We start from the raw sequence: 23,568 nt of genomic DNA on the forward strand, positions 1-23,568 counted from the left end.
TCAGTACACGTACATAAAATCAATAAGAGGTGATTAAAAATTGTGTAACATGAGCAGCTACCTTGGTACCTGTGTCTGTATCGCACCAGTAGGTTGATAACAGTATCTGGGATGCTGATTGTAGACCAGAGAATATTTGGAGTTGGTATCCATGTGTTGGAAGGGCATGTGGCCTGCCAGTTATTTGTATTTGGCAAGGCTGGGGGCGGCGGTGCACAGTGGCAAAATCCTTAAGGAGTGTTGTCCTCGGGAATGGTTTAAATCCCCCCCCCCCCCCAGTTATTTCCTTTTGCTTTGGTTGGTTGCTTGCTTGACTTTTTGAGACAGGGTTTCTTTGTGTCTGAAACTCAAAGAGATCCACCTGCCTCTGCCTCCCAAGGCGTGTGTGTACCACCACCACTGGCTCCCTTATTTTAAATCCAAGGCTGTGCCTTGGATCAGAGAAGATTTCCGAAGGAATTGATTTTAGGCAATGTCTGGAACAGGCGGGTGGAGCCTCCTTCCCAGTTTCACCAGTTGGGAAGTGGAGTCCATGGTGGAAGGGAAGCCCCACCCAGGGCAAGTGAAGTGGCTGGCTGCTCCTTTAGCTGATTGCCAGTGGGGATTGCCAAGGGAGACCTCAGTCAGGCTTCGGAATCGTCCTAACAGCAGGCGGGGCTGCTGGGCCAGCCGTCCTTTTAACCTACTGAAGAAAGGCCACTGTGGGAAGAAAGCTCCCACCTCTACATCCAGGTTTCCTGTGTTGTGTTTCCAGTTCTGCGAGGCAGCAAAGCTACGAGGGATTACAAGTCACCATGGTAAAGCCACGAAATCAGGCTGGGGGGGGGGGGGGGGCGCGGCATAACCTTCTCATCATCGCTTGATTTAGCCTGAAGTGTTGATGGCAAAATCAGAATGCATTTCTAAATGAGGCTCTTTAAAATTAGAAACAAAAGCAGATTCTTAGAAAAGCGCTGGAAGGCTGCCATTGCATGATCATTCTGGGCTGAGGGGCTCGGTACACCTGGATGGCAACGAGCACCGGAGCCCCTCTGGAGCCAGTCTGCCCTCCACAGTAGTTACCAAAGCCTGGACCTTCAGGCTTTTGAGTCTGTGACCTACTTGGAGAGGGCATGTGGTGAATAGGGGAAGTGCAGTACAGCTAGTTCTTGTGTTTTTTCACAGGAAAGAGGAACAGAAATTAAAGCCTGGCTTGGAGAAAGGCATATACCAGAAGTTCCTGGACTTAAGTACAGAGCATAAGAAAATTTAAGTGTGCCCAGGGGACCTTGGTAAATGAGCCTCAAGTTAGAGTAGGATTAGTGTTCCTGAATTTTCTTAGCTGTACTAGCAGCTAATGCAGCTGTTCTCAAGCGGTGGGTCGTGACCCCTTTGGGGTCCAATGGAAGTTGGATGAGCCCCGTGAATGGGTCATCCATTCACAGGGAAAGAGAGGTTCACGGTTCATAACAGTAGCAACATTATGAGGTAGCAAGGAAAATAGTTTTATGGTTGGGGTCACCACAGCATGAAGTGTATTGAAGGGTCGCAGCATTGGGAAGGCTGGGAACCACTGCTCTGACGTGGAGCATGGCTCTCTTACTAGGTGTTCAGCAGGCTGAGCTGAGGAGGGCCTCACAGGCCTGGCTTCAGAGATAAAAAACAGCAGCCTGTTTAAGAGTCCTGCTTCTCCTGCGTGTTCTGGTGCATGCCTTTAATCCAGCACTAGAGGGAGGCAGCGGCGGAATGATGTCACAGGCCAGCCAGAGCTGTGTGCAGTGAGACCCTGTCTCAAAGCCCACCCAGAGTCCTACATCTGTGCGAATAGCCCTGATTCGTATTGCTTGCCAGTTTCTCCCATGGAAATATTCTAATCACAAGTGACTTCAAGCTGTATCATCACATGGTTTTGTTTACCTTGCGGCTGTGTTAAATGTAATCTTGAGAGCATGGAAAGAAGGAAGACAGAGGCTGGGCTCTAACTTAGTGGTGGAACACTTGTCCCGATTGCTCACAGCCCTGGTTTTTTTTCTCTCTCTTTCTCTCTCTCACACACACACACACCACAGAAACCGGGAGTGGTGGTGCATCCCAGCAATTCCAGCACTTGGAAGTGGGAGGCAGGAGGGTCAGGAGTTCAAGGTTCTCTTCAGCTACATAGATAAGACACTGTCTCAAAGAAAATAACAACCAAAGTAGAATTAACTTAAGAGGAAGTATGTTACTTGAGGATTATCTTTATCTCATACGTAATTTTTATCCAAATTCTTTGTAATTTAATAATTTAAAATCTGATATGTAAGGTTTTTTTTTATTTTTAAGATGTTATTTTATGTATGAATGCTCTATCTGCATGTATGCCTGCATGTCAGAAGAGAGCATCAGACTGCAGTGTAGATGGTTGTGAGCTGCTATGTGGCTGCTGGGAATTGAACTTAGGACCTCTGGAAGAGCTCTTACCAGTTGAGCCATCTCCCCAGCCCCAATTTAGTTTTTAAGTGTCTGTGTTCCACAACCAGAGCACTGTGTTCCTAGATGTGCTAGTTGGCTCTCATGGCCCAGCACATCTCAGCTTGAGCTAAGTAGAGGCTCCACTGACCAGCAGGCGGGTCCATCGGTTGGCCCACGGGCCACATGTGACCACATGAGAATGGCTATGCATGCAGCCCAAGAGAAAAATCTTACACTTCTTTAAACGGGAGTTCTGCATTCAGGGCAGTGGCTAGGTGGTTTGTGACGTCACCACGCTTTTCTCTAACATAAACTTTTTAGATGATGGAACATTGTGATGTTATGAAGCCTGGGCATGTAGTAGCCTTTGGTGCTCGGCGATTCCCTCATGGGGGGGGTGGCTGGGTGAAGTGGGCCTGGCAGTGGCTCGTGTGGGAAACTCACAGCTCAAGCACAGCTGCAGGCTTGGCACAAGTGTGAAAACAGGTGTGGAAAAGGACACGCAGCAGAGGGAGACTCCCTCAGGAATCTCGGGACCCTGAACAGCTGTCATGGGGCAAGTGTGTCTCATGTACCGAAAGTGGAGTTACTGCCCTCTGACGGTGTCACAGTGTGCTTTTCACATTCACCTTTCCATCCTGCCTGCCTTTGTCTTCCCTTGCCATCGCCTATGCTTCGGCCATGACAAGAGTCCAGAAGCTGTAGAAGCAGGCAGTCAGGGGGAGCTCCGATGGATGATCCTTTCCTCCCCTGACTTGATGGACGTTCTAGATGGAGTCAGCTCCTCCTCATCCTGTTCCGTCTTGTGTTTCGCAAACATCAGATGACTTCTCCAGGATCAATTGGCAAGATCTGGTACCACAATCCTGTGATCTTAGTCACTTAATGGGCAAAAACAGTGGGATGCAAGGTCAGGGGTCAGCTTTCTAATGGCATGGCTCTGAGGTACACTTAGTGTCCTGCCAGCACATCAGATACTTGAAGCAGGTTCTACCTTCTTGTCACTATCCCTAGGTCAGCATTTTGGAGTAATAATGTGAAGATGTTTGCTGACAGCTGGGCACATCCTTGTCAGCAGCATGTTCCTTTAAATCAGTGGTCCTCAGCCTTCCTAATGCTGCCTGGGACCCTTAAATACAGTTCCTCGTGCTGTGGTGGCCCCCAACTATAAAATTATTTCGTTGCTATTTTATAACCGTAAGTCTGCTACTGTTATGAATTATAAAATAAATACTTTTGGAGATAGAGGTTTGCCAAAGGGAGCACAGCCTACAGGTTGGGAACCATTGCCTTAAATCAACGCTTTCAGGTACGTATACATGCGTGTGAGCACTCGCAGATCTTGTCCCTGCCTCCCATCTTTTCTGAGGATGACGGGAGTCACAGACGATGCGCTACCTGCCGTGTCCGACGCTGTGTATTGACAATCCAAGCTCAGGTCCGTGTGCTCGCACACCAAGCCCTTCACCCAATGGGCCACCTCCCACCATCCAGTGGACACAGCACACTCTAGCCCCTCCCTGTTCTGTGTGGATTTCCTACCTTTCGTTATTTATTTATACAACATTCTGCCAGCGTGCATGTGTACCTACATGCCAGAAGAGGGCACCAGATCTCATTCTAGATGGTTATGGGCCACCATGTTGGGAATTGAACTCAGGACCTTTGGAAGAACAGCCAGTGCTCTTAACCACTGAGCCATCTCTCCAGCCCCTCATCTTGGTTCTTAAACCCAATGGATTATCAAACAGAAGGCGAAGAGCTCTGAGGCACAGAAACTCCTCATCTCTCCCAGTCTCACTGTCCACAGGGGCAGAATGTGTTAGGCTGCCAGCTTGAAGTCTTAATCAGAGCGAAGGTTTCTTTGGATTCTACCAGTACCCAGGTTTCCATCCAGGTTCTTAAATCACAATCTGCCTCATAACCGGAAGAAAACTCCTTGGTTTTCCTTGTTTTTTAGAACCTTGCTCAGCCTAGCACCTCTGTACTCTTTCACCGAGAGGGCAAATTGAGCAGCCCAAGCAGGAAGGAGTGGATGTACTTGAAAGACGATTAAACAGTAATGTTTTAACGTTACTCTCTATGTGCTTTAGGAAACACACATACACACAAACACAAGCAATTGCTTTAAATTGGCAATAAGGACCTCAGTTGTTTAATGTTTCGTTGCCATTTGGAGAGGGAGCAAAGGTTATTTATGTTGGACCACCTTACACAGAGAGGCCCCTCCCCACTTCCTTCAGAGACGAGCAAGGGCTTAACCTTGAATGTGTTGTAAGCCTAGGCCCTGAGTCACATTTTGCTTACTTTGGGGGACTTCATGGATTTCTTGTCAAGCTTGGATTGGCTTAGTCATGTCTCTAAAGGAGAGTTCCTCCCATGAAGACTACTGGTACTCTCAACGCTAAGCACCAACTTAGCTTCATGAGATTCATTTCAGCAAGATCTGGTGTCCTCCATTCTGTTTCCAGAAACACCAGAATACTCGTTTCATGTGGCAATGGGCATGACTCCTTTGCCTCCATCCCTCCCTGCCTTTTCCCCCTTCCTTTTTTTTTTTTTTTTTTTACCACCAATATGTGTGCTTTTGACACAGATACGCCCGTGTATTTTGAGAGCGCAGGATTCAGAACATGTCTTGGAACCAGAATGTCTGCTACCCTAGTATGTGACCTCTGACCCTGTGTCTTTGGATGAGTGAGTGATGTTGCCACTTCAAATCTATTTTCATATCTTCCTTACCAGGGTGTGTAAGGATGCGTGTGTCACCCTGCATGAAGCCCTCTGGAACTGTTACACACACCTGTGTTCAGTGATTTTTCTAGACCCAAGATGGCGGCTGATGCAGCTCCTTGAATCTCTGTTTTCAATTTTACAAAGTTGCAGAGAAACGTAAAGATGGCTGTATTCTTCAACAGTGACCTGATTTTCCTGGCACTGGCATGCGACTATTTCAGATGAAACTGATATTACCACCTTTCCTTTTCTACTGGGTGCTATGGTGTGCACCTGTAATCTCAGTGCTTACAAACTCTCACTGTTGGTTGGCTTTAGAATTGCCCTGCAAACACACTTCTGGGTATGTCTATAAGGCTGTTTCCAGAAAGGTTTAACTGAAGAGAAAAGACTCATCTTGAGTAAAGATGGCAGGGTGCTATGGGCTGAGGTCCTGAAGTGAATGAAAAAAAGGAGGTGGCGGGGCATGTTCGCAGCATCTGTCTCTGCTTCATGACTGTGGGCCCAGTGTGAGAAGCCATGCCTGTGCCCACGACATAGCCTCCACGATGGACTATAACCACCTTTAGATGAAGAGCCCAGAAAGCTCCCTTCTATTCTTAAACTGCTTTTTAAAAGATGTTATTGATTAAAGCAGCAACAGTAACTGATATATACGAGGCAGAAGGGCCATGAATTCAAGGTTGGCACAGTCACATTGCAACCCTAAAACTCTATCCTCTGTACACACCTGTAATCTCAGCCCTTGGAAGACTGAGGCAAGAGGGTGGAGAGTCTGAGGTCAGCTGCATAGTAAGACGCAACCACACAAAAGGGAAAAGGCAGGAAAGAGAGCATGCTATTTATTCACCATGTATGTTCGCGGTGGAATGCTTTGACTTAAGATTAGCTTGCCAGTTCTCCACTGTATAGATGGGATGACTGTCCCTCAGGTGTAGCGGATGACCGGAACACTTCATCTCTGAAACCCACATTCTCATCAGCCACAGGAGATCCCCCCACAACGGGCACAGACATCATAAAGGGCCCAGATTGAGCCAAGTAAGACAAGGCAGAAGCCTTCCATGGGAATTATTCCTTAATTCCTTTATGTGCTCGACATCCCAAAGATGATCCTATCTCATATATACATATATATGTATGTTTTTATATATACATATTCAAATGTGTATATATATATGTGAATGAGCAGGTTGATTAAGGACAGGAAGTTGGTCTTCTGGTAACTATTATTGTGAAAGGAATTCATTCAATGCATTTTGCTAGTCATCTTCTTGCTTCCTGCAGTAGGCCAGGCTGTCTTCCTCAGTGGGAGGCTCCCGCACAGGGCCTTGGGAATTCTGCTAAGGAAACGCATGGGCAAAGCCTCCAGGTCTGACACTGCTGTCGGGGGACAACCATCAAAGCTTCCTTTCTGAGCTTCCAACTCTGAGGTCCCTGAGAGGAGAAAGGTGGGTTCATGAGGAAGGAGTGGCTTGGGTCTTGAATTATCCTGAGGATTGCTTGGTTGGTTCACTGACTCATTCAAGGATAAACATACTAAAATCTGTACACCTAAAGCTAAACAAGAAAGAGGACCCGGGGTAAGATGATCAATCCTCACTTAGAAAGACAAATGGGATGGACATTGGAAGTAAGAGAAAACAAGAAACAGGACAGGAGCCTACCACAGAGGGCCTCTGAAGGACTCTACCTAGCAGTGTGTCAAAGCAGATGTTAAGACTCATAACCAAACCTTGGGCAGAGTGCAGGGAGGAAATCATATGAAAGAAGCGGGAGTTAGTAAGACCTGGAGAGGCCAGAAGCTCCTCAAGGACCAAATATATCTGGGCACAGGGGTCTTTTCTGAGACTGATTCTCCAACCAAGGACCATGCATGAATATAACCTAGAACCCCTGCTTGGATGTAGCCCATGGCAGCTCAGTGTCCAAGTGGGTTTCCCTAGTAAGGGGAACAGGCACAGTCTCTGACATGAACTTAGTGGCTGGCTCTTTGACCTCTACCTCCCTCCCCCAAGGGAGGAGCAGCTGAGCCTTGCTAGGCCACAGAGGAGGATATTGCAGTCAGTCCTGATGAGACCTGGTAAGCCAGGGTCAGATGGAAGAAGAGGACCTCCCCTATCAGTGGACTTAGAGAGGGGCAGGGAGGAGTTAAGGGAGGGTGGGATTATGAGGGAATGAAGGAGGGGCCTACTGCTGGGATACAAAGTAAATAAACTAATATAAAAAAATTAAAACTATTCAAGCCTTTTACTGCATAAGTAACTTTAAGTGATGAGGGGGGAAATCATTAAAAATAGCTTTCATCCCTAACTGCACATAAGTGTCTATATTTCTGAGACTCCTTTTTTTAGGGGGGAGGGGAATTTAAGAAAAAACAATAGAGCTGTCCCTGTCCCTGGCAACAAAACTGAAGACTAGAAGCAAAATGCAGAAGTTTGCTGAGGTATCTAGAGGCAATGTGCAGTGAGCGACCTAACGTGGTTAGGTTTGGTAAGTACCGTGTTTGCATGCTGGCAACAGAATCACCTGACGAGGTAGCCCAGGTTTCACTAACACACAGCTGGATATACATACACCCAGTGGACACTCTTAAATGGCGAATTGATCATAGGATGAAAAATTGAAAGCTGAAAGCCATACACGTCTATCCAACCAGCGGTCACTGAGCTGATTGTCTCGCCACAGTGTGTAGTTGGTTAGAAAGACTTTGAGAAAGAAAGAGCTTCAGGAAAGCCTTCTGGTGTTTGTTTTGTTTCTTACAGTGGGTACAGCCCATCATGGTGGGGTCCTCATGGCAGCAGAGCCATGGGCTAGCTGGTCACAAAGGGTACACAGTGAAGAAATGGCTGATGCTGACGCATAGCATCCATCCCCCCCTTTGGTATCCTTTTGTATTCATGGTATGTCCTGCCCATGGCATAGTATCCCTCGCTTTAAGTAAGCTTTGTCCTTCCTCAGTTTAACTTCTCTGAAGACTCGCTCACAGGCATGCCCAGAAATGTGTCTCTAAATGCAGTCAACTTGACAGCAGAAGATTCACCGTCATGGAGCCCGAAGCAGGATAAAAGACAACCTGAGCCTTAAGAATAAGGCAGCTGGGAACTAAGCCCAAAGGATAGGCAAACACTGCAGTAACCGCTGGGCAAATGCCGCTTCTCCTTGAACACTCAAGACAACTGTATGCCATGGACCTCAGGTCTAAGTTGCTCGTCTGACGATCTGGACGATTTGATGTTCATTGTGAGTGAGGAGCTTACAGGGCCCATCTGGAAACTTTTGAAATACAGATTTTTTTTTTCGAAAGAAGAAAGTCCTTCAAGCCAGAAACCACATCTTGTCTCTTTCCATCTGATCACATCAGCTCTGCGGGTTGCTTTGGGGATGTGGTTTCTACTCCCCTCACCCCTGTGCAACTATACTATGTTTTTGTTTTTGTTTCTTTGTTTTTGTTTAGAATTGTTTAGGGATCCCAACGGGGGAATAAACAAACTTGAACAATCCGTAACTGAGCTGCGGAGAGTGTTGTCAGTAGAGTGCTTGTTCTCCAAGCACGGGGACCTGAGGATCACTGTCCAGAACGCACGTTAAAAAGCCAGGTGTGGTGGCAGTGCAGATATTCCGAGCACTGGGGAGGCACAGGCAGGTGGCTCGCTGAGGATCCCCAGCCAGCCAGCCATACCTGTGAACTTCCAGGTCAGTGAGAAACCTAAAAAACAGTGGACAATGTCTAAGGCAGTGGTCCTAACCTTCCTAATGCTGCCACCCTTTAATACAGTTCCTTGGGTTGTGGTGAACCCCCAATCATAACATTATTTCATTGCTCCTTCATAACTGTAATTTTGTTACTGTCATGAGTCATAGTGTAAAAAAACACGATATGCAGGATATCTGGTAGGTGACCCCAAAGAGATCATGACCCATATCTTAATTCACACCCCCACCACCCGACCCCACATAGACACATACACAAGATCAATAATAGACATTCTGAAAATGGCAGAATCAAAGTAGATTAGGTTAAACTTATAAGCATGAAATCATATTCAAATATCAGAAAGGGGACTGGAGAGATGGCTCAGCAGTTAGGAGCACATTCCGCTCTCACAGAGGACCTGAGATGAGTTTCCAGAATCCACATGCAGTCACCCAAAGGTAACTCTAGCACCAGCAGACCTGACATTCTTTCCTGGACTCCTTCGGCACCCACGTATGTGAGGCTTAGGGACAGAAACACATACCCATAAATACAAACTAAAACAACATAAAACAAAAAACCCAGACCCCCACAGAAAAGAAGCGTGGAAAAGAGCAAAGACAGTTTGGCATTAGACAAGCCGTGTGCACTCCCCAGGAAGGAGATTTTTGTTGCTTGTTGATATTTTGGAACAGCTAACTCGGAGACCTATTGGCCGTGGAGAAAGCCATCCCCGCTAGCAGCTAGCTCCTGTGTAAGTGTATTTTTGTTACAGTTCATCCCACCTGTGTCTGTCAGTTCCTTTCCACTCGCCTCCTCCCATGACATTCTGGCTCATATTTCTGCCTAACACTCTAAGCCAGTTATTATTAACAGCCCGGCGAGCTCTGTATCCACCAAGAGCATATGGTGTTTTTGAAAGCAAGAGCCACCATTCCCGTGACTTTGGACTTGGCCCATTGAACTCCTGAACAGTAAGTGTTGGGTTTGTGTTTTTAAGCAGTGTGGACATCGGGAGAGGTGAGTGTAATTTGTCTCTTGTAGGAGACAATGGCAGGTAAAACTTGCTGAGACTCCCAGAGCCTATTTCCACTGCCTGTGTTTCAACATCTCTCCAAGTTTTATGAGGCTGATGAGAAGAGAGATTAATGAATTAGGATCCTACTCCTTTCATTTCAGTTTTGGCTAAACAGCAGAATGGGGCAGGTGATTAATAATGCTTCTTAGAGATTGCTTGGCCGAGCTGTAGGGCTGCAGCTTGACACAGTTTCCTGTGTCTGCTGCAGTTGGAATCCCAGCATTTTCGAGGGGAATTTTCACTTCCAGGGATCCCTGTGGGAGAGCTGGGGGAGGCAGGAGACCTTGCTGTCCTCCCGTGTTCTGTGTTTGGGTCAGAGACAGCAGTCTCAATGCGCGGACCTATTGCTTACTAGTTTCCTACCCAAATGGCCTTGTCTCTGCAGGCTTCTTTGTAGTGGATACTTCCCAGAGGCCCGAGAAGTAGGTCACTGTGTTTTCTGTCTGGCAAGGGAGGATCCTGGAATTCAGGGAGCCAGATACCTTGCCCAGTTCTGGTGGGCAGAGCTGACACCTGATACTCTAGTCTTACTGCAAGGCTTTGTACTAGCTCTCTGCTTAGGTCCTGTGAGTCCCATTCCTAATCATATGTATGCTTCTAGATACGATCTTTGTTTTGTTAATAAGACAGGGTTTCTCTCTGTACCCTTGGATGTCCCAGAACTCAATCTGTAGACCAGGCTGGCCTCAAACTCATAGAGATCCACCTGCTTCTGCCTCCCAAGTACTGGGATTAAAGACAAGCGCCATCACCGCCCGGCATGGATAGAATTGTTTTTGTTTGTTTGTTTGTTTTTGTTTTTTGAGACAGGGTTTCTCTGTGTAGCCCTGGCTATCCTGAGCTTACTTTGTAGACTAGGCCAGCCTTGAACTCTCAGAGATCTGCCTGCCTCTGCCTCCTGAGTGAGTGCCGTGATTAAAAGCAAGCACCCCACCCCCTACCCCGGCTATAGGTAGAATCTTAACAAAGTCATTGAATTGGACAGACACAGACGCAGGCCACGTAAGGGCGGTTATAAGACTGTATACAACTACTCAGCCCCTCTGAGCTTCAGGATCCTCACGTGGGAAATGAGAATTATTACTTTTCTTGCAGGATTCTGGGTATCTGCTAACAATAGATATACATATCCATGAGCAGTGACAGCTGTTGCAATGCTGTCTATAACATCCCTCATTCGACGTATTTCATCTTCAGAATCGTCCACCCTTTCCAGTTCAGTTACAGATCCTGAACACCCCATGCTTGATAGGAAACACCAGTCTGAAAAGCAAGCTTGCGTCCCGTGTGTGACGTCATCGTTTGTTCAGAACGGTGCGTGCCACGCCAGCATTTCAGGTGAATGCAAAGGCGCTGTCTTGCTCACAACCCAAGGCGACAGCTAGAATCTGCGATGATGAGGCAGTTCCACCCTAAGCCTCCCACTCTGGTGCAGCCGGCACCCCGTATCTGCCTTTGTTGCGCACTTCTGCGGAACTCTTTGCCTACACAGAATAGAAAGGAAGGTTGACAGGAGCACCCGCTTCCCTCCCGCAGTTAAGAGAGGCGATGGAGACAAGCAGATCCCCAGAGTTCACAGTCCAGCCTGTGAGTGAAATCTGGGCTCAGTGATAGTTTCTTTGCAGAAAACAAAGTAGAGAGTGATAGGGGAAGGTAGACACCTGATGTCAGCATCTGGCCTCCACACACAGATGCACACAGATGCATGCACATTGATACAGGTACACAGTCCATGCACATATACATACATGCACTCAAAGACACACCTCACCATATTTTCAGCCACGGAAATAACTAAGGATCAACATTTGTTGCTAGTCCCATGCCTAGGACTAGCCGTGGTCTCATTTAAAAACCGAAATGGTTCTTCTCCAGCCGGGCCCTCTGCATTCCTAACTAAACTTGCCTCCAGAGAACACCGGAAGCTCTCAGAAATTATCCCAACACTGAAAACCATTTTGCAACAGCAGCAGCGGTTCTCAACCTTCCTAATGAGGGTTGCTACCTCATAACTGTAATTTCGCTACCGTTAAGAACCATAATGTAAATATCTGTGTTTTCAACACTCAAAGGGGGTTGCAACCCACGGGTTGAGAACCGCTGACCTAATGCTTTTACCAGACACTCTTTGAGAACTCACGCTCAGGGACCCCTCCTGCCCCGTTCCTCATCCCCAGTCCAGGAACAACACTCATTTGAGCAGCTAAGTTCACCTCTATCGTCCTGAGTCCACTCATTCCACCACTGCGCTACCAGCCAGTCCATCCAAATTTCCATTCCTTTTTCTTCAACTCACCTGACGGGTGGCTGCTGGGAGCGGTTGTGTTGGAGCTCTCTTGCCCAGCCTGGTGCAAAGAAGATCCAGCCAGAGCTGTGGGCATTTCATTAGTCCTTGTGAGAGGGCGCTTTGTCTATGAGTCAGAGAGAGGATGGGAAGTTGGTGGATGATGACATTTTGATCATTTGGATTGCAGAACATTTGTAATATCACTCACCAATACCTATGGAATTTAAGGAGCAATGCTGAAAACCCCAGCCTTCAGGAGCCCCAGTAGTGGATGAGGAAGAGGACACTTTGGTTCATGAGTACAAAAGAGGTTCATTTTAGGGCCAGCAGAACACTGCTTTGAAACATCTGAGGCATGCATGGCCATAGATGTGTGGGACATGGTGATGACAAGAAAAGAGAGAGAGCTATGGGTAGGGTGGTGAAGGAAGATGGGCAGAGATGGTTTGGAACAAATAGCTTGGACAGAGTGGCGAGAGCCAGGTCCTGGAACACCTCTCCCCATAGTACCTGATGGTCAGATAGACCTTTCCCAAATGCTTCCAACAAAAGCGGGGCTTTGCCGACCATGTGGCTTCACCCTCCTAGGGCTTTCTATCTCCGTGTTCCCCTGCCTCCCCTCCCCCAGCCACTCCCTCATTCTTCTCCTGGTTGGGTACAGGGAAGGGCGAGCTTTCCAATTCCAGGATTTACTGAGCAGCTGGCAGCATGCTGGGCTCTTGGCTTTTGTTCTTATCAGTCCCGAGAAACCACAATGGTTTAAGCCTATGGCTTTGGTGCCAAACAGATTTCTTTCCAAGTCCCAAGTCATAGCTTGTTCAGTATATAACCTTGGATAGATTATTGATCTTCCCTGGAGTTTGGTCTCTCCAACTGAGAGAAGAGTGGTGTTAATTTCCAGCTGCTGGTGTTTCATGAGCCTCACATCAGAGTGTGGAGGGGAGATTAACTCTAGTGATGAATCAAACCATTCAAGATGCCTGCCAGACAGATGTTATTGTCTTAGTTTGCTAAGTATCACAGAACCAACCAGGATCTAAGCCAGTTCCATCTAACTTCACATCCTATTCTCCTCCCTTCTCCTTGTTCACTGCCCCAAAGTGTCCAAATATGTTTTTGTTTTCAGTTGAAGTTGGCTCTGTCAAGTTTGTCGCATGGCCCTGACCTCCCAGAGATTTCCCTGTTTTCCCTTGCGTTTTACATTCTTTCTGGTTGTTTGCTGGCCTGAACCTAAGCTGCTGGGCAAGGGAGGCTGTGTGTGATGAAGACAGGGTCTTTACTAATAATGAATTCTGGTGAGGCACAAACCAATAACTTTAAATGTCCGTAAGTTACTAGGCAGTTATGACCCCCAGCTCTGAAAACAATTACCAGTGAGCCTGACCAAATCTGTTCCTCTCAAAAGACCTCATGTGTCAAGTGAGAAAATGATGAAAAATGAAATAGCCTTTGGTACCAGTGTCTTTTTTTTAATACTTTGATTACTAATTATTTCCCTTAGCTAGAAAGAGGAAAATCACCTTGGAATTACATCTTAATTGGTAAGCAGGCCATGGCAATCAGGACTACAACCATTTTTTTTTTTTTATGTTTTTGAGACAGGGTCTCTCTGTGTAGCCTTGCCTGTCCTGAACTTGCTTTGTAGACCAGGCTGGCCTCAAACTCATAGAGATCCACCTGCCTCTGCCTCCTTGAGTGCTGGGATTACAGGCATGCACCACCATGCCGAGTGACTGCAACCATAGACTATCCTTTAATTTTCATACATGTTTTTTCTCTTATCCACAGTTCATACTGACAAATAAAATCTTTGTATCAGGCCCTCTTCCTGATGAGATTCAGCTTTGGGCCATCACTGAGTGGGGCTTTAGCCCAGAAAATACAACTTGAGCTGACAGTTCAGAAGTTTATAGAGTACACACAATCTCTTTACTATTGAATGTGCACAAATTTTCAGTTAATTACCAAATCACTTGAATTCAGGGACCTTAGCAGGTACAAATCTCCACTGTGCTGTATAAATGACTGTAGGCCTTGACAGTCCTGGGCCAAATGTCTGGCCTGCCAGCAACTCAACTCAGTTTCTTTGTTATAAGTGAACATTAAGAAAGGGAGAGAGAGAGAGAGAGAGAGAGAGCAGAAACATCTAAACAGGATTTTTATAGGATTTCTTAAGTTCAAAAAGACAGTGTTGATGAATATAACCCTTGCTGAAATGCAAAGCACTTTCCAAATTAAGACAAGTTGAAAACACTCAGCTTTGGGGTTTTCTTGTTTAGTTTCGTGAGAAAAATAGTCTGTGTTTTTCTCATTGTGCTTTTTGTTTGAACAAGACCTTTAAGTCTTCTGAAAAGGTGTCTATTTAAAATGTAATTATGGCCAATGCTTGTTGAAAGCCAGCTAGTGTCACAGACCGGCCAGCCTGTTACCCCAGGATCAGCACGTCCGCACCACCGTCTAGGAAGCTGGACCTGCTGCCTATGGGGCCATGCAGGGGACAGGCAGGGTCAGGTGGGTGAGAGCTGTGATGCCGCATGGGTTGGTAATGTTTCCGATAAGTGTAAGAGCAGTTCTGCCTAAGCTCACGATGGCTCACAGGTGAGTCTAAAGGTGGGCAAGAATCTTGACAGTTTTGTGTGTTTAGGTCCTGAAGGAGCCTGTAAGTGATTCGCCGAAGGACAATGAGTCAGGCTGCAAGCAATAATTATTGCTGTTGTGCATTAAATATTTACTTTCTAGACACAAATATTCACTGAATCCTTTCATCATCACCCTCAAAGGAAGATGCTCTTATCACCTCAGATTACAAAAGTGCTACCTGATGCCAGGGAGTCAGTGTGAGGGGAGTAGACTCAAATCTCATCAGTCTGAATCCAGGTCTTTCTCTCAACTACCATGGCCTACCATCTGTCTATTATGTCCAGGGAATGTTCAGGAGAGGATCAAGGAGGGAGACCTATCAGGTGTGAGGGACAGTGGTTAGAAATGAGATGATAAACAACACAATGGCTCATACTCATGAGACCCTAGCACTTGAGAGGTACTGAAAGATCGTCACTTTGAAGCTCGCCCTGGCCACATTTGGATTCCAAGACCAGCTGAACTACAAGGTGAAACCAAGTAAAAAAAAAAAAAAAAAAAAAAAAATTCCAGCTGACCTCATTTCGAGGCAGTGATCTTGCTCTTGTGATCTGGGGAATGTCCTGCTGATTGAGGGCAGATTTCCTGAATGTCAGTAAAACTTCGTCTTCACTGCTGTAACGATATTGTAGGAAATTCAGGAGCGCTAGGCTCCAAGTGTATCCCATTGTCCCACGAACCATTCACATTTCCGGAGAGGAAGCTGAACTGGCGAAGAAATGCAGCTGTTAGTATCCCATCCAGCATGACCCGTTTCCCCTGCAATTAGGATCCTTTCTGAAGCGACTTCTCATCCGAAAGCATTACCCAGCCCGTGGACTTGAACGGCTGACAGCCGGAGGCTAGAGTTCTGGGGGTCTCTGGATCCACCCCAGGAGGCTGGCAGCCACGGGCCACTCAGCGTCCTGCAACTCCCCACACTGCATTGAAGGGCCCGCCTCACTACAGACCACCCCAGTGAATGGTACTTAAAATTTACTGCAGCAGCATTTTTCAGTGGTCTCACTCTACAACCTGTGTCTCAAGGGAACCGTTAGAGGTTGGAGACAAGGGACAGTTAGAAAACTCTCCTAAAAAAAAAAAAAAAAAATATTTTGAAGCATGACTTGCATGTTTAAGACTCTTTACTGAATCCAAGGAAAAGTGTTTTTCTTTTGATAATAAAAGAGACTCACAAAGCACGTTCTGTTCTTTGCCTTGACCAAAAAAAAAAAAAAAAAAAAAAATCCACAACTAAGAGGGGGAAAAGTGATGGTGGAGAGAAAAGAGTGAAGGAGAATTGCTGTTATGTATGTAGCAGAGGATTTTTGTTTGCTTTGTTTTGCTGGGGGACCAAAACAGTTAGAAAATACACAATTCGTGTGGCCCCAGGGATCAGTATTTATTTCCATATAAAAATAAGATAGTCATGGCCTAGAGGCAAGGGCTTAACAAGCTGAGCACAGTAGAAAGGAGAAGAAACAGTGAAACTAAGCTTTGGGAACCAAGAACCACCAGCCCTTTCCATCAGTTTCACTGTCCTTGAAGAACAGCTCTTGCGAATAAACGAGCATGCACTGTATCATTTGCACCTTGATGAAGTCAAAGGAAAACATCAAAGTTTGTAAGACCAAATGTGATTATTCTGTGTGTAATATAACGGTTTATAAAATGCTCCACAGACTCCCCTTAGCCTCTGAACATGGGGAAAAGACAAGCAGAAGCAGTCATGTGAGAGGCGGGTTATTTTTGTGCTTCAATATAAAACAAACTTGACCCCAAATAACCTAGAGTGTCACATCCGAAATCAAAGATCCTGCCTTATGATTTTTAGAATACATTTGCGATAAGAACAAGGTCTGCATACGTTGATAAGACATGCAGCAAAAATACACATTTCGAACAAGTCGGTAAGTTGAAAACTCATGGATTGAAAAACAACAACTAGAAAATATTCTTCCTGAAAATTGATGGTATTAAATAGTCACACCCCACCCCAGGAATACTCATTAAATCCCCAAGTAGAAAAAAAGATGGTATCAGAGGATTGTGATACTCAAGTATTTTAATCTGCAGTAAAATCTGTGTGAATTCATGCTGACACAGTTGATCTGGGACAAACAAAACTGCACCTACTAGGGACTTAGATCTGCATAGAATAAAGGGGAAGAGACAAACAGGACACGGCCGAGTTCCTGTTTGTCATGGGTGTTTTGAATGAAATGGGAACATGCTTGCTTGGTGAGTTTATCAATGATCTATCTTCCTAGCAGCATTTCAATGATAAATTTAGTGTTTCTTTTTATTCATATTCGCTACAATGATAGTTTTAACAGAACCAATCAATACGGATTGCTTTTATTAACAGAGCAGAAAGGAGGCTGTCAGCAAAATTACTTTCTCTGGTTACCTAAGACTGTAGAAACAATAGCCTTCTAACTGAAAGGACCTGAGACATGGAGACAGCAAGGGAGATGGGAACCACCCAGAAGCCTTCCACCCAACCACAGATGTGCTGACATCAGCATAAGTGTTTTTCTTGCCCTCTCCCTCTCAATACTTCAATAATTACAAACTCCACTGTAAATACAGAAGGGGACACAAAATTCACATGTAAGGTTTCCTTATTTCTTTGCGGGGGGGGGATTGATTTTGTTTTGTTTCCTTTTAAGGTTTTGAAGAAAAGGTCTAGCTATATAGTTCAGGCTGGCCTGGAGCCTACCATATAGCCCAAGCTAGTCTCAAAGTCATGATTTTCCTTCCCTAGCCAGCTGATATTACAGGCATTTGCCATGCCATGCTATGTCCAGGTTAACACATGGTTTAAAAGTAATTGTGAGTATACTGACAAGAAATGAAGCTGGCTGGAAGCTCTTTTTTTCTGTCTGATGGACTGAATTCAAAGGAGAAAATGGGTTGACCAGTATTGGCGTGTGTTTTTATCTATTTTATTGGGGTTTCTTATGCTTTTACTTCCCTTCTCCACCCCAATCCCTTCCAACACCCCAACACTAGGTAGGTGAGAAAGAAGGTTAATTGGGAGAGGGGACATGGGTCTCTTTAGCTACTTCCTGCTGGTTAGGGTCATTGTATTCCTTTGTGCAAGTCCAATCTTTGTTACAGGATACCCCCAGCAACAGCAACCAGGAGCGGGTGTGTGTGTGTGTGTGTGTGTGTGTGTGTGTGTGTGTGTGTGAAGCAACAATCTCTCTTCTTCTTCTTCATCAACATCATCATCATCATCATCATCATCATCATCATCATCATCATCATCATCTTTTTTCCTTGGAGTGTTCCCACCCCCGCCCCCGGGCTCTGGCATTTATTCCCTCTCCAGAGTCCTCAGAATTAAACTATCTGCAGCTGCCAAAGATCACACCCCTCTCAGAGCCCACATGAGGCAAATCGTCTGCTGCTGTGGACAATCTGAGACAGCCTCACACCCCACACCTGGGATTAAAACAAAAACATGTTTACGTAACATAACTGACTTTTTTAAGGACGCCACCAACCAGTACTTATCACTCTTTGCTTCTTGACGGCTATTGCAATGTGACCAGCTGCTTCATGCTCTTGCCTCATCGTGATGGACTGTATCCCTTCAAACCATGAGTTCAAATAAACCCTGCTCCCTTAAGTTGCTTGTTACATATGCTGTTATGGCAAGGAGAACATTAACTTAGTATCTATTCCTTTCTTCATCCACTGTCCTTTGAATCATTACGGCCCACATATGTATTCCTCAACTGGACACAATGCCCAAGCATTCTACTTTATGTGATGCTCTGTGTTTGCTTTTGTGCCTTGCTTAGTGAGATTCAATTTTGTCTCTGGAAGGTTCATCCTAGTTTTACCTATTGCTGTAGTTTAATTTTCATTATAATATGGCATTCCATTTTATGTCTATGCCACTATTAATCTCTCCCCCCCCCCAGATGTAGGGAGCATAGAAAGCCCTGAGTGAGTGGACCTGGGTGACTGCGTTATTGATATGGGCATGGCTATGTCAAGGACCACAGAGCCTCAGACCTATAAAGAAAATGGCAAAGCCTTCTCCCCTGGGGTGAGGCTCTGAGGGAAATGGTATGTGGTCTCTGTGTGGATGATGATAGTATGTGCAGAGACTGTCCACCATAGCTTTCTCTCCCTAGATGTTTAGGACATGAAGACTACTCCCCTCCAGAGACAGCTCTTACTAAAATTTTAAACCTGTCCTTTTAATCCAGCTGTATACCATGACTACCTCCTTTTTTTATCTGTATGTAATAACCAGTAACCCCCCACCCCCATTCTTGTCTATCTGTATGTAATAACCCTGCCTCTCTTTTCAACTCCATAGAATAAATACACTGAGCTTCCAGGATGCTGTGGCTTCTCCAGTCAAGAGCCCAGACCACCTGATCCCAGCTCATCTGTGTGTGTGTCCATATTTGTCTTTTCTTCATTCCCCTACTGCCCAGTCAGGTCCAAGTCCAGGAAGCCATGTGTCCATTGGTTATCTCCAAGCTGAAGATACCATGAAGATCATTTGGATGCCTGCTCTTCTGAAGGAAGCCCTGTGGCTCTTTTAAAGAGTATGATGCATAGGAGTATAAATGATGTTTCTATGATTTCATATGTATGTTAACTATCGTTTCACTGACTATATTATGTTCTATCCATGGCTGAATAATGGTTTAGTGACCATGCCTTACTTTCTAATTTGTCTTCTGTAATGCAAGTCATTCAAATATTTACCTGTATGTATAGATTTGGTAAAAGTGTTAAATATATAATTGATTTCCCATGACCCTTATCGATTTGCCTGATATGGACTAGAGGAGACCCCCATCCTAAGCTGTCAAACTTCCTGACTCTCAGACCCCACAGTTGGAAGATTCCGAGTCCTATTCTGAGAGGGTGGCTTGAACTGAAATCGTGGACATGCTAAACATGCTGGTTATAGGTGGTATACATTGAAACATGAATGACCTTTGTGTTTAGACTCAGAGCCCATGCCCAACATATGTCTGAAGAAGAAATTTGAAATTTTTATTGATACCAGCAACTTTTGAAGACAGGTTCTCAACTTGTACAGAGAAATAGCTCATCAGAGAGCTGGGATATGACAATTGAGGCAGGAAAAAACCTGCAATGAGCACTGTTGAGCACAATACCAACTTCATATTCAAGACACAAAGTACACAAAGGATAATTACATGGTTGAAGAGTGTGGCAGCCATATTTTACAGCCTGTTTTCTGTTCTCATAAATCCACTCCCTTATTTTCTACTCTGTAAAATTTATAATACTTAAATACCAGCCTTGTAGTCTTACATAGAGATGTATTTATGTTTTGCTGGGAAGACATTGAAGCATTTTCTCAAATATAGTTTCAAGGGAATTGTTTCTTTAGAAAGTATAGTGGGTGTTTGTTCTACAGACAAAATTCTTCAGTTTGGCTTAATATTTCTGTTAAGTTTTTAGTTTTTAAGCTGCCCAATTCGGTCTTAAAATTAAAACATCCTGTTCTCCTGTCTTCAGCAGTTTTCCCTGCATTTTTTTTAAAGTCCTGTAGCAGTTTCCAGTGTAGGCCACTGCGCCTCTATTTGCTGAACTGCTTTGGAGTTCAATTAAACCTTCCATGTGCTTTGACACAGGAACCGGGTTGCTAGGAGAACACCTGTGCCCACAGCACTTTGGTCCAGCGAGAGCAGGAGAGGAGAGTTGTTCCTGGAACCGGAAGAGCTGTTTTACCTGCTACCACCTGAGGATCTCAGGTGAGAAACCAGTCTCTCTTGCCATTCCTCTTTCTCCACCACTTTTCTATCACTCTTATCTTCCTGCTTTTGGAGAGAACAGAAAGAGCCCCAAGGGAACTAACTAACTGAGGACACCAAGACTGAATTCCAAAGCTATGGGAGGGAATCTGCATGTACTCCTGCCTTTCTCTCCCCCCACCCACCTCTTGGCTGAAACACAGGCAAAAGGAACTGCTGAGTTCCAAGGAGCCTCCAGGAGCTTTCTCTGCCCCTGAGTGCTGTATGACTCTGGTAAGATGGTCCCTTCTGTGAGAATGGAGAGCAGAGCCAGTTGTTACAGAAACTGATGGAGATTCCTCTAGGAGGGAGGAGATTTGAGCACAGTGTTCATCTCTTTTAGCCCTCACCTTGCCTTTTTTTTTTTTTTTTTTCTGAGTGAAAACTGTCACATGAAAATGGCCCACTGTTCAATTCTTGCCACGTTGTTACGGTATTTGTGGTCGTTTGAGAGTGGTATACAGAGTCTCTGTTTAAGGCTTGGGAAAGGGTTCATTTGCCTGTTCATTTTCTGAAAAGGAAGTTAAGAATGGTGTTAAATCCCACCCCCAACTAGAAGTTCAGTTTAAAAGTTCCTGCAGTTATGAAAACCAATCACAGTTTAGCACCGTTTGAAAGAAACATTTCTGCAACCCAGAGACATGGTGGAAAGTATGTTTGATGGCGCTCCACTCAGTGGCCAGAACACATCAGAGAGGTCCTAAGGAAAGTTAGAGAAATTAGAAAGAGCCCGCACCATTCGTTTTTGAAAGATGATGTTGCTTCTTGCACCTCCCACGTCTCTGTATGCCTTTCTCATGGGAACACCAGTTGGCAAGTTAGACAGCACGAAAAGACAAGAATCACTGTGGAAGCCTCTTGACCCGTGCCTTGTAGAGAGAAAGGCAAGACTGACCTACAGGAAAACAAATGGCTCTGTGATTAAGAGCATAGACTGTTCTACCAGAGGACCTGAGTTTGGTTCCCAGCACTGCCTCAGGTGGTTCCCAGCTGTCTGGAACCACAGCTACAATGGATCCAAATCCATCTCTGGTCTCTGAGGACACTGCACTCATGTGCAAAAACAGACATGCATAAATTTAAAAAAAATAATTAAATCTTAAAAATAATGACTATGACAAAAAGTCACCAAAATGAGTGGGAGAAAAAAAAATTATTTTAGTTCACTGGCTACAAATAGGTAGACCATTCCTTGAAAGGCTTGTCTTCATCCGAAGAAATAAGGAATATATGCATGCTTTTTGCAAGTTGCTTATCTTCCTCTTTCTATTTTCCAGGGAGCAGGATTGCCTGAATATGAGTGGCAAAAACTGGATATTAATTTCTACTACTTCACCCCAAAGTCTGGAAGATGAAATTCTGGGACGACTTCTGAAAATTCTATTTGTTTTGTTTGTGGACCTAATGTCCATTATGTACGTTGTCATAACTTCCTAAAAAAAAAAAAAAAAAAAAAACCTGACTTCCTTTACTCTGTGTATAAGTTTCAGAGTGAATTCCAGTGAATAAAAGATCTGCATTTTAATATGATGGGGGATGCTGAGCTGGTGAAATCACCAATTTATTCTAGAAAGGAGACACACAAGAATATGTTTCTTACTTCTTCGCGGTTTACAAGTAATATTCACATAAACTGAAATGGGATTTCTCTCTGTGGAACTTTCACACTCTTAAGTGTAAAAACATTAGCCAGGCATGGGGGCACACATCTTTATTCTCCGCAGTTAAGAGGCAGAGACAGGTGGATTTCTGTGAGTTCACGGCCAGCCTGGTCTACATAGTGAGTTTCAGAAAACCCAGGGCTACACAGGGAGACCTTGTCTCACTCCATTCCACCTCTCAAAAAGCAATAAACATTGTCTGTTTTTTTCCCCGTTTGAACATCATTGTTATTTAGAATACAGAATAAATCTGGTAGGTAAAATTATGAGTGAGGTTTGAGTTTATAAGGATTTATACCATTCTCTTCCGGGGAGGAGGGTTGGGGGGGCAGTGCGCACATCCATGCCTGAGCCTGGCAGCCAGAGGCTGACTCTAAGTGTTTTCCTCTCTAGCTCCCCATCTTGTGTTTGAGGCAGTGTCTCTCGTGGATCCTAGGGCTCACTAGTTTTGCTAGACTGGCTCCCCAGGGTGCTGTCCAGGATCCTCTTGTCTTCATCTCCCCAATGCCGGGATGGCAGACATGTCCGCCCTGTGGGTCCTGGTATCTTAACTCAGGCCCTCATGTTTGCACAGCAAACACCCTAACCCACTGAGTCTTCTTCCTGGGCCCTGTGTAATGGTTTGAAGGAGAAATAGCTCCCATAGGCTGTTTGAACATGTGGTCCCCAGCTGGCGGCACTCTTTTCAGAGGTTTCAAAGTTGTGTGTTTTGAATATTTATAGTCTCCCCCAGTTTCTCATCCATTCTCGGCGTCATGTTTTTACATAAAAATATGACCTCTCAGCTTATTTCTCCTGCCACTTATGCCTGCCTACTGTTGTGCCTCCCCACTCATGATGGCAAAAACGAAGCAAACCCTTCCTTCTCTAAGTTGCTTTGGTCATGGTACTTTAGCACAGGAATATAAAACTTGTCATTCTTTTTTTTTTTAAACTTTTTTTTTAAATTTATTTATTTGTATGTACATTTGATGTTTGTGTGAGGGAATTGGATCCACTGGAATTTGAGTTACAGACCAGACAGTTGTGAGCTGCCATGTGGGTGCTGGGAATCGAACCAGTGTCCTCTGGAAGAGCAGCCAATGCTCTTACCAATGAGCCATCTCTCCAGCCCTCTTTTTTTTTTTTAACACTGCCTACTTAAGCTTAACATCCCATGCAATATATTTCCATGCACTATAATACCAGACTAGACCCATTTAAAAAAAGAAATAAACACACACACACACACACACACACACACACACACACACACACACACA

At 45.1% G+C, this 23,568-nt stretch overlaps 1 protein-coding gene across 2 annotated transcripts; it reads left to right on the plus strand.

Annotated features, from left to right (window-relative positions):
* The first annotated feature begins 688 nt into the window (after positions 1–688).
* Positions 689–22,084, plus strand: Mrln (myoregulin). 2 transcript variants are annotated; one of them, XM_055599022.1, is made up of 3 exons: positions 689–797; positions 20,487–20,606; positions 21,923–22,084. In XM_055599022.1, the coding sequence occupies exon 3, from the start codon at positions 21,942–21,944 to the stop codon at positions 22,080–22,082; it is 141 nt and encodes a 46-aa protein (XP_055454997.1). In that variant the 5' UTR covers positions 689–797; positions 20,487–20,606; positions 21,923–21,941; the 3' UTR covers positions 22,083–22,084. The 2 variants fall into 2 exon arrangements, with proteins under 2 accessions (XP_055454997.1, XP_055454996.1); XM_055599021.1 differs by lacking the exon at positions 689–797 and adding an exon at positions 19,434–19,465.
* The last annotated feature ends 1,484 nt before the right edge of the window (positions 22,085–23,568 follow it).

The sequence above is a fragment of the Psammomys obesus genome, unplaced genomic scaffold (genome assembly GCF_907164565.1).
Source record: "Psammomys obesus unplaced genomic scaffold, mPsaObe1.curated_primary_1811, whole genome shotgun sequence".
Lineage (NCBI taxonomy): Eukaryota > Metazoa > Chordata > Mammalia > Rodentia > Muridae > Psammomys > Psammomys obesus.

What these genes read in the sequence shown, in the direction of transcription:
- Mrln (XM_055599021.1), top strand. An exon ending in CTACCACCTGAGGATCTCAG is followed by an intron (nt 20,607 to 21,922) that starts GTGAGAAACCAG and finishes TCTATTTTCCAG; the next exon opens with GGAGCAGGATTGCCTGAATA.